General features: G+C 49.1%; 1 protein-coding gene across 1 annotated transcript in view; it reads left to right on the plus strand.

Moving 5' to 3' along the window:
* Positions 1–15,423, plus strand: part of THEMIS2 (thymocyte selection associated family member 2) — a 31,073-nt gene extending 15,650 nt beyond the window's left edge. Inside the window, exons 3-6 of the mRNA XM_084652600.1 lie at positions 6,419–6,829; positions 8,329–9,380; positions 10,794–10,971; positions 13,857–15,423. Coding sequence (XP_084508726.1) covers positions 6,419–6,829; positions 8,329–9,380; positions 10,794–10,971; positions 13,857–13,957 — 1,742 coding nt within the window. The 3' untranslated portion in view covers positions 13,958–15,423. The remainder of the gene's footprint in view (positions 1–6,418; positions 6,830–8,328; positions 9,381–10,793; positions 10,972–13,856) is intronic.
* Positions 15,424–16,240: the final 817 nt, after the last annotated feature.

The following is a 16,240-nucleotide window of genomic DNA, read 5'->3' on the forward strand; positions in this document are numbered from 1 at the left end:
ATAGAACACAGAACACAATTTCTATTGTGACAGTAGATTCATGGTATTGGGTTGCTTTTCAGCTGGCAGCTTTTCCTGATTTTCTGACAGACAAAAAGAACATGTTTCTACCCCTTTTGGGGTGGCAGATTATTGCTTAAAATATTTCTTTTACAAATACCCTTGCTGATTGCAGGCAAAACAGAGAAATTGCCCCCATATTTTCCTGTTTTTGTTCTATAGGCAGGCCAGGTTTCAAAGGCTTTTATCTTTTAAGGGTTATGGGGAAATTATCCCACTGTTTAGTCATTAAATCCCTGAGTTTTCCTTCTTATACAGCAGACCAAGTTTATAATGTTTTTCCTGCTGTGTTAAGCTTTAAGTTTTATTTACAGGTAATAACTGAGAAGCATCATTACCATACGACCTTAAAGGATTTTTCCAAAAATCATACACACTATACATTGTTACAGGGATACTTATTATCATTAAATTTATTAAAATTATCTTGTTATCCCATGCCTTTTATTTAGACAATTTGTTTGCTGACCAGGTATGTCCTTTATCTGCAGCTCCTTTGTGCTGCTAGTTCTTTCCTTCCTTTATCATTTAGGTAATTTGCATTTTCACAGAAACTTCCTGCTTTTGGATTTAAAGCCATCAGCAGCTCAGAGACTCTATCTTAAAAGGGACACAATCAACTTTCACCAGAGTTTTGATTACTTTTAACTTCTGCTTCCAAAACACACAGCAATCTGAAAAAGAAAACCCAACCTATTGTGGCTCCCTTTGGAGCCCTAATAGCATTTCAATTAAGTAGCATGGTATGTTTGCATTTCTTTTGCCCCTTCTACAATATACCCTGCACATGTTCTGGGGCAAATGCACATTCCTTCCATAGTTTAACTTCTATAACATTATCCAGATCCATTTTTACATAAGGTGTCACTATTTCTTTTTTTGCTTACAGAGTTTTCATGTACCTTTATCAAAGTGACAGTCTGATTACTCAGAGCCATTTTAAGACTCAGTGTTTCTAACATTGCTTCTTTTTGTTTTGTGCACCTCACCCCTGCTGTTGCTTCAGAGAGGCACTGTCTTTTTTTAATTTTTTTTTTTTTACTACAACTCTCATCTGCTATTTTGTTACAAAAACAAACAAACAAAAAACAAACAAAAAGAATCCAAATTTTTTTTTTATATTCTCCTGATTTTGACTGCCCTGCTGCAGCCACAACTTAAAAACATTTTAAATTTTGTAAAGCATTTGAGTTACCTTTTAAGGGTTAAATGCCAAATCCCAAAGCCAAACAACACTAATTACCTGTGTCTAGCAAAAAGGTCTGTCAGTTTTGCAACTTTGAATTAAAGAGTCAAATGGATTTTTAGTGGCATTATTTAAAACAAAAACAAAACTAACTGGTCCTTAGAACTTTACATATTTACACACACTCAGACAGATACATACACATTTTCTTTTCCTTAACATCCCTTCCACACTGCTCTGTTTTTTACATCTTACATTCCCTTTATACATTTGAGGCAGTTAAGTTCCAATAGAACCCTCTTATGTTCTTTTAGCAAATTTGACTAAATTGTCCAGTCAAATGATTTTAATCAGATAGTTTATTTTTGCCTGGCTAATTTACAGACATTCCTTTGGAAAAAGGCCCATTTTTCTTTCAGAATGGCTGCAAAGAAACCAAGAATGCTCTAACACTTTTCCTTTTTAACATTTTTGGTTAAAAGTTGTTTGGGTGAAATACAAAGTTTAACTGCTTAATTCCCTCCAGCCTCTGCAGAGTTAACTTTTTTTTTTTTTTACTCTCTTTTCTCTTTGTAATTATGCCTGGGGGTGCCGTACATAGGACCTTCTCCCCCTTTACCTGCCTCCCTCCAGCCTCTGCAGAGTTAACTTTTTTGCTCTTTTTGTATTCCTGAAGTGCCTCTTTCACTATTTTCAGCTGGCTTTGGATATTTGTAGCCAGCACCTTCCAATTGTCTGCTCCCTTTTCCATTTGTGCCTTTTCCTCTTTACATGAAGACAAGCGGAGGGAAGAATCCTTACATGCCTCCCACAACAACCAAATTGCTGCTGCATCTCTTTTGGCAGCACTAGAAGGTTTGTATATGAGGATATACTGAGCCAATCTATCCTCTAGGTCCGAAATAGTGCAGACATCAACTAGGGCTTGTTTAGTCCAAGGACTGTGCCCAAATTTTTGAAGGATTTGTTTAAAAGGTGTAATTTCTTTAACAAAAGGTGAGGTTGGAGTTCCTTCTGACTCCATTCCTCCCTCTAGTACTGGCTTACCCTGTTTTCTTTTAAACATCTTAACATGGATATTTCAATCTCTTTCTCACTGCTGGTATTACTTAGCAAGTGACACAGCCTAGATTCTGAAATCATAGCTTAATCTATGCGTTTTTCCCCTGCTACCTTCCCGGAGGCCAGCAGGTCCCCTGCTACCTTCCCAGAGGCCAGCAGGTCCAGTTAACCTATTTCTCCCTGCTACCTTCTCGGAGGCCAGCAGGTCTGGTTAACCTGTTTCTCCCTGCTACCTTCTCAGAGGCCAGCAGGTCCGGTTAACCTGTTCTTCCCTGCTACCTTCTCGGAGGCCAGCAGGTCCCCTGCTACCTTCCCAGAGGCCAGCAGGTCTAGTTTAATCTGTTTTTCCTGCTACCTTCTCGGAGGCCAGCAGGTCCCCTGCTACCTTCTCAGAGGCCAGCAGGTCTGGTTTAATCTGTTTTTCCTGCTACCTTCTCGGAGGCCAGCAGGTCCCCTGCTACCTTCTCGGAGGCCAGCAGGTCTGGTTAACCTAATAGAAATGCCTAGCTCACTAGAGCTGGCGGTGTGCACACCAATATTTACAATAACTGAGGTTTTTTACTAATATTCCCCCTTTCGCAATTCTCCACCAAAATGTTGTACCAATAAAATAAAAACCAGCAGGATCTTATTAAAGGGAAAAAGGCAAAATACCACATTTATTGTGAATACAGAAAGAATCATAGTAAGCAGTTAGTTATAGCTATAACATTCCATTCAATCTCATATTTATTCTCACATTCATTCATACAAACACACACACACACACACACACACAGGTTCTGCAAGGTTGTTATCATAGTTACCAGCCTTAGAGTTGCTCATGCCAAGTCACTGGCCAGGTGGCCTGGACATGAGGAGGGAGCAGGGCCTTGTCAGATGCTCATCTGATGCTCCTGGAAGTTGGTTTGCAGAATCAGACCCCAAAGTTCTCACTTTTTAGAGTCTATTTTTATAGGAATTTCTTCCTATGCCAGTCTATGGGAATTGCTTCATCATGCTGTTGCTGAATCAATCAGCAGATAGCACATTCCTGACGGCTCCAAGATGTTATCTTGTTCTTTGGTTCTCCCATCCTTGAGGCTGTTGGGTGGATTCCAGTCTGCCCTCCGGGGGGGGGGGGTCGTCTGGTTATTTCCACTTGACGCCTTCTTCAGCTGATGGACACTGGATTCTTAGTCTGGAACCTCCCTGATCATTCAGTTATTATCCACACCAAGCATCCATCTACATACATCCTCTATCTCTATTTTAATCACAATTGTTAATACAACAAAAGGGTGGGGAGTCTCTGGGTGCTGTTTCTGTTGTTACAGAGTATTGCTTTGAGTCTCTCTCTCTGTGAATTGCTTTGAGAACAGACTCTGTCTTAGAATGTACTAACACAGTTAGCACATTGCAAGTTTCACACATAGAGGGAGAGAAACAGCACCAAAAACCAAGAGACCTCTTAATTAGTAATACCCTGGAATTTAAACTCTGGGGAATCAAACTCATTTGTGATTTTAATACAGAACTTCTTTAATATGATCCAACACACCCCGCTCTGTGGCAGGGAACATCACAAACAGTGTCTCTGGAATGTCAGGGCAGTTCAGAGTCTGTTCCTTGTAAGTCCCAGGCCCCGGCCGTGCTGCAGGGATGCTGCGGGTTGGACGCTTGCAATGGTGTTGGCCACACACCTCCAGGCTTTGGGTGGTGGGACCCTTCTTCCCAGGGTCAGCCCCCCGTCGGGTTCAGATACCCCTCCCAGTCTGGCCTGCAAGGACCCTTGGCTGGGGGTGTCTCTCTGCGCTGGGCCCTTTGCCCAAGGCCCCCCTTGCTTGGCCCCAGTTGCTCACCACACCCTGCTCTGTGGCTGCAGCTCTGCTCCCAGCACAGGATCTGCTCCCTGGGCTGCTTCTCCGGCTCTCTGGCTGGCCCGGCTCTGCTCCCCTGCTCAGCTCGGGCCGCTGCTCTCCCCTTAGCTCGGCCCCACTCTGTTCCAGGCAATTCCAGCTCACAGGAGACCGGGACCCCCCGGCCTCCTGACTCCCTTATGTGCCTGCCCACCCTGTTAATCAGGCTGACCTGGAGCACTGGCCTCTCCTCATTGTTCCTGGGGACTGTCAGTCTCAGGGTCCTGATTTCCCATCCACCCTTCCCCTTTCTTTTAGTGCTGGGAGCGATCAACCAAAACCCCCCAATGAGTGTTAGTGAGGTGCCAACAGTCCCCTTACACACTCACACACACACACACCACTACCTACAGGCCATTCGCACCCCAGCATACACACACACACCAGCCTCGTCACATACCCCCACCCCTGCCATTATCTACTGGCCATCCTCACCCCAGCCATAAGCACACACACACTCTTCCCATCCCCACCCCACCCGGATATATAGACCACACACGCATCCTGCCATGACGTATAGGCGTCACTCCCCCACACACACCAGCCACATGTAACCGAACAGTGCCTCCCCACCACAAACAGGCCCTGCAAGGGTTGCCAGCTTTCTGATTGCAGAAAACCGAACACGCTTGTCTAGGATTGCCAGGTGTCCAGTCGAAAGGGACCCTGGCAGCTCCGGTCAGCACTGCTGACTGGCCCTTTGAAAGTCCAGTCGGTGGCTCAGCGGAGCCAAGGCAAGCTCCCTGCCTGCCCTGGCTCCGCGCAGCTCCCGGAAGCAGCAGAATTCCCCCCTTTGCCCACACCCCAACCCCTGCCCCAGCCCAGAACCCACACCAGGCCAAGGGGTTTGGAGTGTGGAAGGGGGTGCAGGCTCTGGAAGGGAGTTTGGGTTCAGGAGAGGGCTCAGGGCTGGGGGAGGGAGTGTGGAGTGGATCCGGGAGGGAGCTGGGGTGTGGGATGGGGCTCAGCGCTGGGGGAGGAGGTTCAGGGTACAGTGTGGGCTCCAGGCACTGTTTCCCTGAGGCGGCTCCTGGAAGCGGCAACATGTCCTCTGGCTCCTACGCGCCGGGGTAGCCAGGGAGGCTCTGCGCACTGTCCTCGCCCGCAGGCACAGACCCGCAGCTCTGACTGGCCACGGTCCCGGCCAATGGGAGCTGCGGAGCCGGTGCTCAGGGTGGGGGCAGTGCGCGGAGCCTCCATGCAGCTAAGGGCCACAGGGACATGCCAGCTGCTTCCTGGAGCCACGCGGAGCCAGGTAGGGAGCCTGCCTTAGCTCTGCTGCGCCGCCGAGCGGACTTTCAATGGCCCAGTCAGCAGCCACCAGGTTCCCTTTTTGACCGGATGTTCCTGTCGAAAAACGGAAGCTTGGCAACCCTAGGTCCCACACACATGCCCCAGCCACACACACATCCTGGCCACCACACGCAGGCCACACCCCCCACCTCACCCAGGGGCGCCCACCCACGCCCCTGCACCGGCCCCCCACCCACATGCCCATCGCCTCCAGGCCACACCCCACTCTGGCCGCACTTGCGGAGGCGGGTGTGGCTAATCCCCAGCCCCGCTGCCCTGGTGGGGTGGGTGGTGGGGTGGGGCAGGCCTTCACGCAGGCGCTGCTGGGATCTGAGCCTGGCTCAGGCTTGCGTACAGACGAGGCTCCATTGAGGCTCCTCATTCCCAGGGTCCCTGGCATAGGTGCCACCTCCGTGGGTGCTCTGAGGCTGGAGCACCACGGGGAAAATTTGGTGGGTGCAGAGCCCTCACCGGCAGCTCCCCCCCCCCCGCCCGTCCGCCCCAGCTCACCTCTGCCTCCGCTCCGCCTCCGCCCCTGAGCGCGCCCTGGGTCCTGCTTCTCCCACCTCCCTCCCAGCTGTGTCGCGCGGCAAGCCTGGGGAGGAGGGGGAACGTGGCAAGCTTGGGGGCGGAGGCGGGGCTGGGGTGGGGATTTTGGGAGGGATCCAATGGGGTGGGGGTGCGGGGAGGGCGCAAACATCCTCTGGCGCCGACAAAAGTTGGCACCTGTGGTCCCTGGTTCAGGGTTGCCTGGCCAGGGTTTCCCAGCACCATCCCTTTGTTGAGGCAGCCGTCCTGGGGAGCCTGCCTGGGTTCCAGTGCTCACAGCCAACTGTCCAGTGTTATGGGCTCAGGATCATCCCAGACGCGGCAACCCTACCTCCCCACTAACAGTGAGCTCCCTCTGGCCCTCCTGCAGGGCATTTCCAGCCCAGCCGAGACAAGCTGTCATACATGAGCCTGAAGAAGCTCGCCAGGAGCAGGCCAGCAGGGCTCCAGGACATGCCCTTCACCTTCGCCTCAGCAGTTGACTTGACCGTGGATGGGCAGTTCATTCCCAAGGGCCAGCCCATTTCCTTGCTTTCAGTGGCCAGGCATGAGGGCCAGGAGTTTGCCAACTGCACAACCACGGGGCAGAACGGGCAGCGTTCGTTCTGCCTCCCCTTCTCCTTCCAGGGCCAGTTCTGTGAGTGCAGCGGGCAGCCGAGCTACACGCTGAGCCAGGTACTGGAGTCGGGAGCCCTGAGGGGCCAGCGCCTGAAATGCTCTGCCCTCGGCAGGCACTCACTGCTCCTCTGCCCCGTGTACGAGGTGCAGGCGATAATGCACAGTGAGTACAGATGCAGCCGGGGGGCGGGTATGTGAGAGAGAGAGAGCTGGATGGAGTGATGTGTGTATGGCTCCGTGCCTCTGGGTCAGTTTGTGGGGGAGGTGTGTCCTGGAGTCTCAATGTGTGCTAGGGTGACCAGCCATCCTTTATTTTAAGGGGCAGCCCCTTATTTCATTGATTTGTCCTTTAAGGCAATCACCCAGCCCTTATTGTAAGATGTACTGAAATGCACTAAAACGGATCATTAGTACGTTTTAAACTTTAAGTTGAAGCTTATGATAATTGTATTGTACACTTGAGAGAACAATCCATGCTGTGCAAAGGGAAATGGTGTTTCCCTAAAATGTCCCTTAGTGTCCCCTAAAGTTGTCGTTTTTCCTTATTTCCATTCAGCAAAGGTGGTCCCCCTTGTGTGTGCCCATCTCAATGTGTGTGTTGCTGTCTCTGGGTGACTTTGTTGGGGGAAGAACTTTCCTTTCAGTGAACTGAGGCATTTATTTAAATCATTAACTGAAGCTATTAAGAACCCAAATAGTCCATATCAGCCAATCTAAGCCAGTGGGCCAGACTGGATAGCCAGATGGAAGTACTTTCCCAAGCCCCATCTGTGTGTGTAACCAATATGTGATGCTGCTGCCCACAGTAAATTGCGCAGGTCTTCAAAATATGACGGTGTTGCCCCTGGGTTCCTCTGGGCTCCTTGGCCCTGGCTCACCTTGATGGGGCTCCTTGGGCTCAGCTTCTTCTTGATTGGGGGGTGGGATAAGTCATGGCATCTCCCAAGCACCACCCATGTAAGGCATCAAACTGAGCAGTCACAGTAAATTGTACCCCGCACTCTCCTTTTTCACATGAGCAATGGAATGGTAATGATGCTGATATTTACATGGGAACCTAGGAACTGCCAGCCTGGATTCATAGATTCCCACATTCCAAGACCAGGAGGGACTATGTAATCGTCTAGTCCATTAAAATCAGGTCACAACCCACAGTTTGAGAACCGCTGACATAACACATTTATCTCTGTCCATATTGGCTAGGTAGTTAGACACACACGCACTCTGTCCCAAGGGGGGCAAGCAACTAGACACTGTGTTTCTGTACCCACTGATCAATGTGTTACAGGACCTCTCTGTGCCGATCCAGAGAGGACAGGCTTCTGATCTAGCCCAGGTAGAAACTTTAGCTCATGCTACAGCAGCTCATGCTTTCAGCTCTGGATGTCCCCTATTCATTCCCCAGGGTATCAAGATGGCAGCTGCCATGCTGAGTTTAAACCAGTATTGGAGCCAGGGTCAGTGCATCCTGCCAGCATCTCAGCCTGGACAAGAGCAGCAGTGGAGACCCAGGGTCTCCCTGGCAGGGAGATAACCCCTGGTTATTGTAGGCTGCAAAAGCGTCTGGGGCCTGATTCCCAGGTCCATCACCAGGGTCAATGGGGTGACACTGGCTGGGGTTGGGACTGCTGGCTCTCATTGATGCGCGTCTCCCCCCTGCAGTGCGGAAGGAGGTGGTGAAAATCCCTTCCACCCTGGAAGTGGATGTGGAGGATGTCACTGAGGAGTCTCAACACATCCACTTCATCAAGCCGCTGATGCTGAGTGAGGTCCTGGGGCTGGAGGGGGCCTTCCCCATGCAGGCTGAGATCCTGGAGGGTCCTGAGAACCTGCCTATCTTCGAGAATGACTGGATTCCCCGCCTGCAGAAGGGGCAGAAGATCCAAATCCATGGCAAGTGCTGTGCCTGGAGGATTCTCGCCTCGTCCAGCAAGGGCAGGAGGGGCTCCCGGCACTTCCTGCTCTCCAGCACCTACCAGGGCAAATTTCGAAGACGCCCCCGGGAGTTCCCCACAGTCTTTGACCTGACAACGAGTCTGGGGATGGGTAAGTGCCTGCGGGTGGTGGTGACTAAAGACTGTGAGAGCACCGAGGAGGATCTGCCATCTCTCAGCATGGGGGACCGGCTGGAGGTGCTGCACCTGGCCAAGACCCAGGTCCGCAGGCAGGCAGAACACAAGTCCATCAACGTCCTCCTGTGCAGCAGGAGCAGCGGCGAGGACGAGGAGAGCGAGGAGCTCATGCTGCCACTGCACCTGGAAGGCGGCTTTGTGGAAGAGGTCAGCGACAGCAGGAGATACAGCCTCCCCGAGATAGTGGAGCAGCTTCAGCTGCCCTGCGAGGTCAAGGTGACAACCAAGGATTCTTCCCTTGCCAATGATGTTCTGGGCTCTTTCTCCGCTCTGCGGCTGGAAGCGCGAATCACTGAGCCCTTCTTAGTGACCAGCTTGTGCGAGGCGCCGTCAGTGAGCTTCCAGATCCCCCCTCAGTGGCTGGACATGGCCCTGTTCTTCACAGAGGAGCCTGCCCCACCACAGACACCCCTGACAGACAGGTCAAAAGTCGAAGAGCTGACAGAATCCTTTTATTATCATTTGCTAAAGCTGATGCCTAGCAATGAGGCTCCCCCACCACGGCCCCCCAAAAGAAAGGAGTTCAGGGACAAAGCAGGGACCCAGCTACCTGGAGCCAAAGAGGTCACTGAGAAACCAAAGGTACCGATCTGATTCTTCTTATACGAGGGAGGGGGTGGGCGGTGTGTGTGTGTGTGTGTGTGTGTGTGATATATGCTTTTGTTGCCTATCCTCCTTTTGGGCAGAGCAGCTCTTTTACTCCACCACAGTGGTACTCAGCCAGGCAGCAGAGCACAGGAAGAGCTGGGAAAGAAGGGGACCCATGTCTAGTTGGCAGCCGGTACCAAGTGGAGTGCCCCAAAGGTCGGTCCTGGGGCCGGTTTTGTTCAATATCTTCATAAATGATCTGGAGGATGGTGTGGATTGCACTCTCAGCAAATTTGCGGATGATACTAAACTGGGAGGAGTGGTAGATACGCTGGAGGGGAGGGATAGGATACAGAAGGACCTAGACCAATTGGAAGATTGGGCCAAAAGGAATCTGATGAGGTTCAATAAGGATAAGTGCAGGGTCCTGCACTTAGGACGGAAGAACCCAATGCACAGCTACAGACTAGGGACCGAATGGCTAGGCAGCAGTTCTGCGGAAAAGGACCTAGGGGTGACAGTGGACGAGAAGCTGGATATGAGTCAGCAGTGTGCCCTTGTTGCCAAGAAGGCCAATGGCATTTTGGGATGTATAAGTAGGGGCATAGCGAGCAGATCAAGGGACGTGATCGTTCCCCTCTATTCGACATTGGTGAGGCCTCATCTGGAGTACTGTGTCCAGTTTTGGGCCCCACACTACAAGAAGGATGTGGATAAATTGGAGAGAGTCCAGCAAAGGGCAACAAAAATGATTAGGGGACTGGAACACATGAGTTATGAGGAGAGGCTGAGGGAGCTGGGATTGTTTAGCCTGCAGAAGAGAAGAATGAGGGGGGATTTGATAGCTGCTTTCAACTACCTGAAAGGGGGTTCCAAAGAGGATGGCTCTAGACTGTTCTCAATGGTAGCAGATGACAGAACGAGGAGTAATGGTCTCAAGTTGCAGCGGGGGAGGTTTAGGTTGGATATTAGGAAAAACTTTTTCACTAAGAGGGTGGTGAAACACTGGAATGCGTTACCTAGGGAGGTGGTAGAATCTCCTTCCTTAGAGGTTTTTAAGGTCAGGCTTGACAAAGCCCTGGCTGGGATGATTTAACTGGGAATTGGTCCTGCTTCGAGCAGGGGGTTGGACTAGATGACCTTCTGGGGTCCCTTCCAACCCTGATATTCTATGATTCTATGATTCTGTGACCCCTGCAGAGGTTGGAGTCCTTGCTGATCACCCCACTTCCCTGCAGAAATTCTAGCAGAAATCCTGCACCCCGGCTCTCTGGTGTCCATTTGGGACTGGATTTTCTTGGCAACTATCCCATTGCTTGCAGTCCACACACCCCGCTACCAGCATCTTCAACAGACGGGACTACAGCCTTTCATTTTTAAAATCCATCTTATTCCTCTTCCCATTAGCCACTGCCCCCTTTGTCCAAGTCAAAGTGCATACCCGAGGAGTCTGTGCCGCCATCCTCCAAGCCTAGGAATGCGAGGAGTCGGCCGATTGTCCGGAGCTCCCCGAATGAGTACTCGCTACATCACACTGGCTCGCAGATGGCCCCTAAGCCTACTAAACCCTTCAAAGAGGCCAGAGGTAAGACTGTCCAATAGACATGCTGCTGTAGCACAAAGGATGAAAAGGAAGTGCACAGAGTGATGCACTGTGGCAAAATTATTAGGACTAATCTGATTAAGCTAAGGGAAAACTTAGGCTGGAAACTTTTCTGATGGTGCGAGCTACTGGGCTGTGACATGATGCCCCCATTGCTTGGGACGCAATGTTGGATACAATTCTAAAAAGGCGAGTGGGAAACAATTACTTGCTTCCTGCAGTGGGAACCAGAAGCCAGGAGCTGGAGAGTGGGTCTGGGAGTGTTTGACCATTGCAGGGGCCCGGAAGTTCGTTATTAGGGGGTTTCCCCTGCCTCTGCAGCATCAACATTCCAGCCCCTATCAGCCTGCATAGAGATTAGATTTGACCAAGAAATGGAAAAACCACTTTGCAACACATTGGGCCGTTTGGAATTTCTTCCTGTTTCAAAGGGTTGAAATGGACCCATTTTGCACTTTTTGTAAAAACTTTATTTAAATTGTTTTACTAAAAAATTTGAATATTCAAAATTTAGTTCTCCCCCTTTTTGCCAGAGTGCAATAAAATGAATGTGGTCCAGGGTTTTCCTCACACAGTCCTTTTTTTCTTTCTTTTTCCAGTCTGTCGTGTTTCAAATCATAGAATCATAGAATATCAGGGTTGGAAGGGACCCCAGAAGGTCATCTAGTCCAACCCCCTGCTCAAAGCAGGACCAATTCCCAGTTAAATCATCCCAGCCAGGGCTTTGTCAAGCCTGACCTTAAAAACCTCTAAGGAAGGAGATTCTACCACCTCCCTAGGTAACGCATTCCAGTGTTTCACCACCCTCTTAGTGAAAAAGTTTTTCCTAATATCCAATCTAAACCTCCCCCACTGCAACTTGAGACCATTACTCCTCGTTCTGTCATCTGCTACCATTGAGAACAGTCTAGAGCCATCCTCTTTGGAACCCCCTTTCAGGTAGTTGAAAGCAGCTATCAAATCCCCCCTCATTCTTCTCTTCTGCAGGCTAAACAATCCCAGCTCCCTCAGCCTCTCCTCATAACTCATGTGTTCCAGTCCCCTAATCATTTTTGTTGCCCTTTGCTGGACTCTCTCCAATTTATCCACATCCTTCTTGAAGTGTGGGGCCCAAAACTGGACACAGTACTCCAGATGAGGCCTCACCAATGTCGAATAGAGGGGAACGATCACGTCCCTCGATCTGCTCGCTATGCCCCTACTTATACATCCCAAAATGCCATTGGCCTTCTTGGCAACAAGGGCACACTGCTGGCTCATATCCAGCTTCTCGTCCACTGTCACCCCTAGGTCCTTTTCCGCAGAACTGCTGCCTAGCCATTCGGTCCCTAGTCTGTAGCTGTGCATTGGGTTCTTCCGTCCTAAGTGCAGGACCCTGCACTTATCCTTATTGAACCTCATCAGATTCCTTTTGGCCCAATCTTCCAATTGGTCTAGGTCCTTCTGTATCCTATCCCTCCCCTCCAGCGTATCTACCACTCCTCCCAGTTTAGTATCATCCGCAAATTTGCTGAGAGTGCAATCCACACCATCCTCCAGATCATTTATGAAGATATTGAATAAAACCGGCCCCAGGACCGACCCTTGGGGCACTCTTCAACTTTGAAAAAGCTGCCAAGTAATAGAATGACAGTTTCATTTCTCCTTTTGTCCCTTGGTAACTTTTCTAAAGTTGGCAAAGATTTGACAACTTACAGAGGAGAAAAGGGAGGGAAAAAAATTCTAGACCTTATTCATTCTACTGCATTCAGTAACAAACAAACAAAAGAGTGAGAAAGGGGGAAAAAACCTGAAGGCTCAAAAAAAATTATTTCAAAAATTAAAATTAAAATTTAATTTGAAAAGAAATTAGATTACAATTTTTGTTTAGAAAATTTTTGCTGACAAAAATTAAATTTTTCATGGGAATATATAGTCATTTTTCAGAAAACACCATTTTCAGCAGGAAATTTTTGATCTGATCTAGGGTCAGTGGGATCTGTGCTTGAACATATACGGTACTATAAAATGCATATCAGTACTCTAGGAAAGCAGGGTCTAGGCATCTCAAATTGGGCACCCAAAATTAGTGGACCAGATAACAATTTTGGCCTTAACCTCTCTGTGTCTCTGGTCCCTATGTGTAAAACAGGAACAACACCCACCCACCCCTCACCTCACTGAGGCTGTCCAGGCACACAACCTTAATTTTGATGCTTCCTAACTTTTGAGTGCTCAATTTTGCAACTTTCATATTCTTTAAAGTTTTGTTAATATAATGTAGGAAGAAATCAGGCTGTCTTGTTCACTCAGGGAGCGCATGCAGCAAGGGGTAACCCTCATGCCAGTGCAGATACAGAGAAGTAGGCTACGGTCATAAAAACAAATCTCATGCTTGAGGGTGTGAACCGATCTCCGCAGGGGCTGGAAAGTATGTGCCCTCCCACTAACAGCCCTCCCACTAACCCTAAAACTGGCTCTAGGTTCATGGAATGGTTTTGTTTGTCATCCCCCGCAAAGCATTAGATACTGGCCACTGACAGAAGCCAGACACCAGTCTGGATAGGTTATTGGTCTAATTGAGCACAACACATGCTGCGTTCTTAGCAACATGCAAACTCACTATATTGCTCATGGCTTTTTATGCTCTTGCTCCTGGGATATTTGCTGTTAGTCACCTTTGCTAGTGTTGTACTCAGATAAAAGTATTACTCTTGCATCGCAAGGCCTCTCAACACTGGCAGGGAAGAAGGAGAGATCAAGAATCTGCCTCTCTAAAGGGTTTCTATAGTCCGTACCTCCCTAGTATCTTAGCACATGGAGTCATCCAGGACATCCCAAACGCTGTCACAGCACCTGCATGGTATTCTCTTTCCTCTTCCTTTTAGATGCAAATGTCAGCGAGGATTCTGACCATGACTATGAAGTAATTGATGAAGACCTTATAAAAACAATTGATAAAATGCAGAAGGCTGTTCTTCACTACTAGGACTCCAGCCCACAGGACATGAAAAGATGCTGGCCTACGCCAAAGCCACTTCCAGCTCTTCAACTCAGAGATGAGCACTCACAAAAGCTAAATGCAGCACTGAGTCCTATGAAGTGGCTTCCAACTGCCCTTTCCGGTGCAGCCTGAAGAGACAGCTGGGTTCCAGCAGTCACTGCTCCATTGTGCTGCAAGCAAGCGAGCCTGCACATTCAGAGACCTGCCCTGTCCTCTATGTACTAAAGCAGAGGGCTGGTGTTGTTGGTCCTATGGTAAGGGGAGTGCTGTCCTTAGCTGTGTAGTTTGGAACCAGGGTTGCTGGAACAATTTGTATAGTGGGGGTGCTGAGAGCCATTGAATCAAACTGTAAATCCTGTTTATGATGGAAAACACTTGTTCTTACCCCTGTATACCCCACTGTAAACTTCTGGGATGGGGTGCTGGTGCTAGAGCTCTCTTTCTGCATTTATACTTGATCTGAATCACCTTGATTCAGATCTGTAAGGGGCTGGAAACGCGTCACCCCTGGAGCCTCACCTGAGTGCACTCACACCCTGAGCAGGCCCATAGGCAGCCATCTACCAGGAGGTGGGGTAGCGCTTGAGTGATCTTTCACCCTCACTGCATGGATAACAAAGACGACTTTTCTGCAGCTGCTGCATGCTGTTCTGGGTGGGGTTTAATATTGTAGGTCATCAAGGCCGGCCAAAACTTTCAACCCTGTGTGCCTAAAGTTAGACTCAATAGAAGCAGCTTCATTATGGAAGGTGCTGAGCAGCTCTCACTGCTGTCAGTGGGATATGTGGGGACATGACCCTGCTGAAAATTGGGCTACTTTGTTTCGGTGCCTCACTATTGATTTAGAAACCTAACTTTAGGCATCCAGGTTTGGCAATGTAAGCCTCAGAATATCTCCTGGATGAGAATCAGTGCAGCTGCCAGCATGCAGTGAACTGGGTTAGTTAGGGTTTGTTTAGCATATTTTGTACAGTGCAGTGCTGGCTACAGCTGGGACCCACACAAATTACTCACACATTTACGTAATTGGAGAGGTTGCCCTGGCTCTCTGAGGACACAACTCAAACACCAAGGCACTATGGAGAAACACTTCCAGGGGCTGGAATTAACAGACACTCTACAGCTCCCGCTGAACTCATTTCTCCTTTTGCGAACACTGTAAAAAGCTGCAGTTGTGAACCCCCTCCCCCATTATTTTCAGTGATTTGGTTTGTCTCAGCCATTTTTAGACAGCCAGAGGCTACATCTTTGATCACAGCTGGAGACAACTGGTGCTAATGTTCCACCTGTCCTTCAGCTCACAGGGTACCGTGTGCTTGTGAGCAAGCCTGTTGCCCTGTCTTCCTTTGGCATGCCCAGTGTGATGCTTGTGAATGACCCTGCTGCGCCCTTGGTCTTTGGCTCTCATTTATAAGGTGGCAAAAAACACAATAAAAAGTGTCACAATACAAGCCCAGCAGTTTTATTTAGTTTGGTAAAATATCTTGAAGCCTCAGGATCAATATTCTCTATGCAACAAAATGCATCTGTCACAAGGCAGAGGGAAGAGAAATAATTGGATGGCTTGTTTGATTTTAATGGTGTAAAACTTTAGGTTATTCAACGGTAGCATCATGCAGTGCAAGAGAACACTTCCCCACCTTCCACATCCCCCTGGTATCTGGGCACAATGCAGGCATGACAGGCTTAGTGGAAGAAAGGCTGGAAGACACCTGCTGACTGCTTTGAGGAACAGGTAGAAATAGAAATCTAAAGAGATCTGAAACCTAACCCCTCCACCTGACTGAAAGCAAGGCCCTTTTGCTATTCATCCAGCCAAAGGGAGGATTATACTCTGTAGTGTGACTTTAACAATGTCATCATCATCGTAGAGCTCCACATTTATTCTTGTCTACTCTCCAGCAAGTCTATGAACGCATACTGGGATCTGGGGCTAGGTGATGGGGCAGAGGATCTTGGAGCCCAGGCTCCAGCTGAAGCTCAAATTTTTAGCTCAACAGTCCAAGCCGTGAGCCCGAGTTGGCTGAGTCAGGCTGAGACTCAGCACTGTGGGTTTTTTATTGCAGTACAGACATACGAAAGTCAAGTTAGTGCTTCTGGTTTGTGCATCACTAGATTCCATACCCCAAAAGCTGCCAGTTACACCTGTACATCACTTGTCCTCAAAATTATACCCTTGGCTACACCTCTGCTGCTACAATAACCTGAACAGAATATTGCATTCAGTGGGCTTGCACAGGTGTAACTGAGAGCAGTATCTGAAGACAC

This window comes from Lepidochelys olivacea, assembly GCF_965140295.1.
Source record: "Lepidochelys olivacea isolate rLepOli2 genome assembly, chromosome: 19".
NCBI classification, from domain to species: Eukaryota; Metazoa; Chordata; order Testudines; family Cheloniidae; genus Lepidochelys; species Lepidochelys olivacea.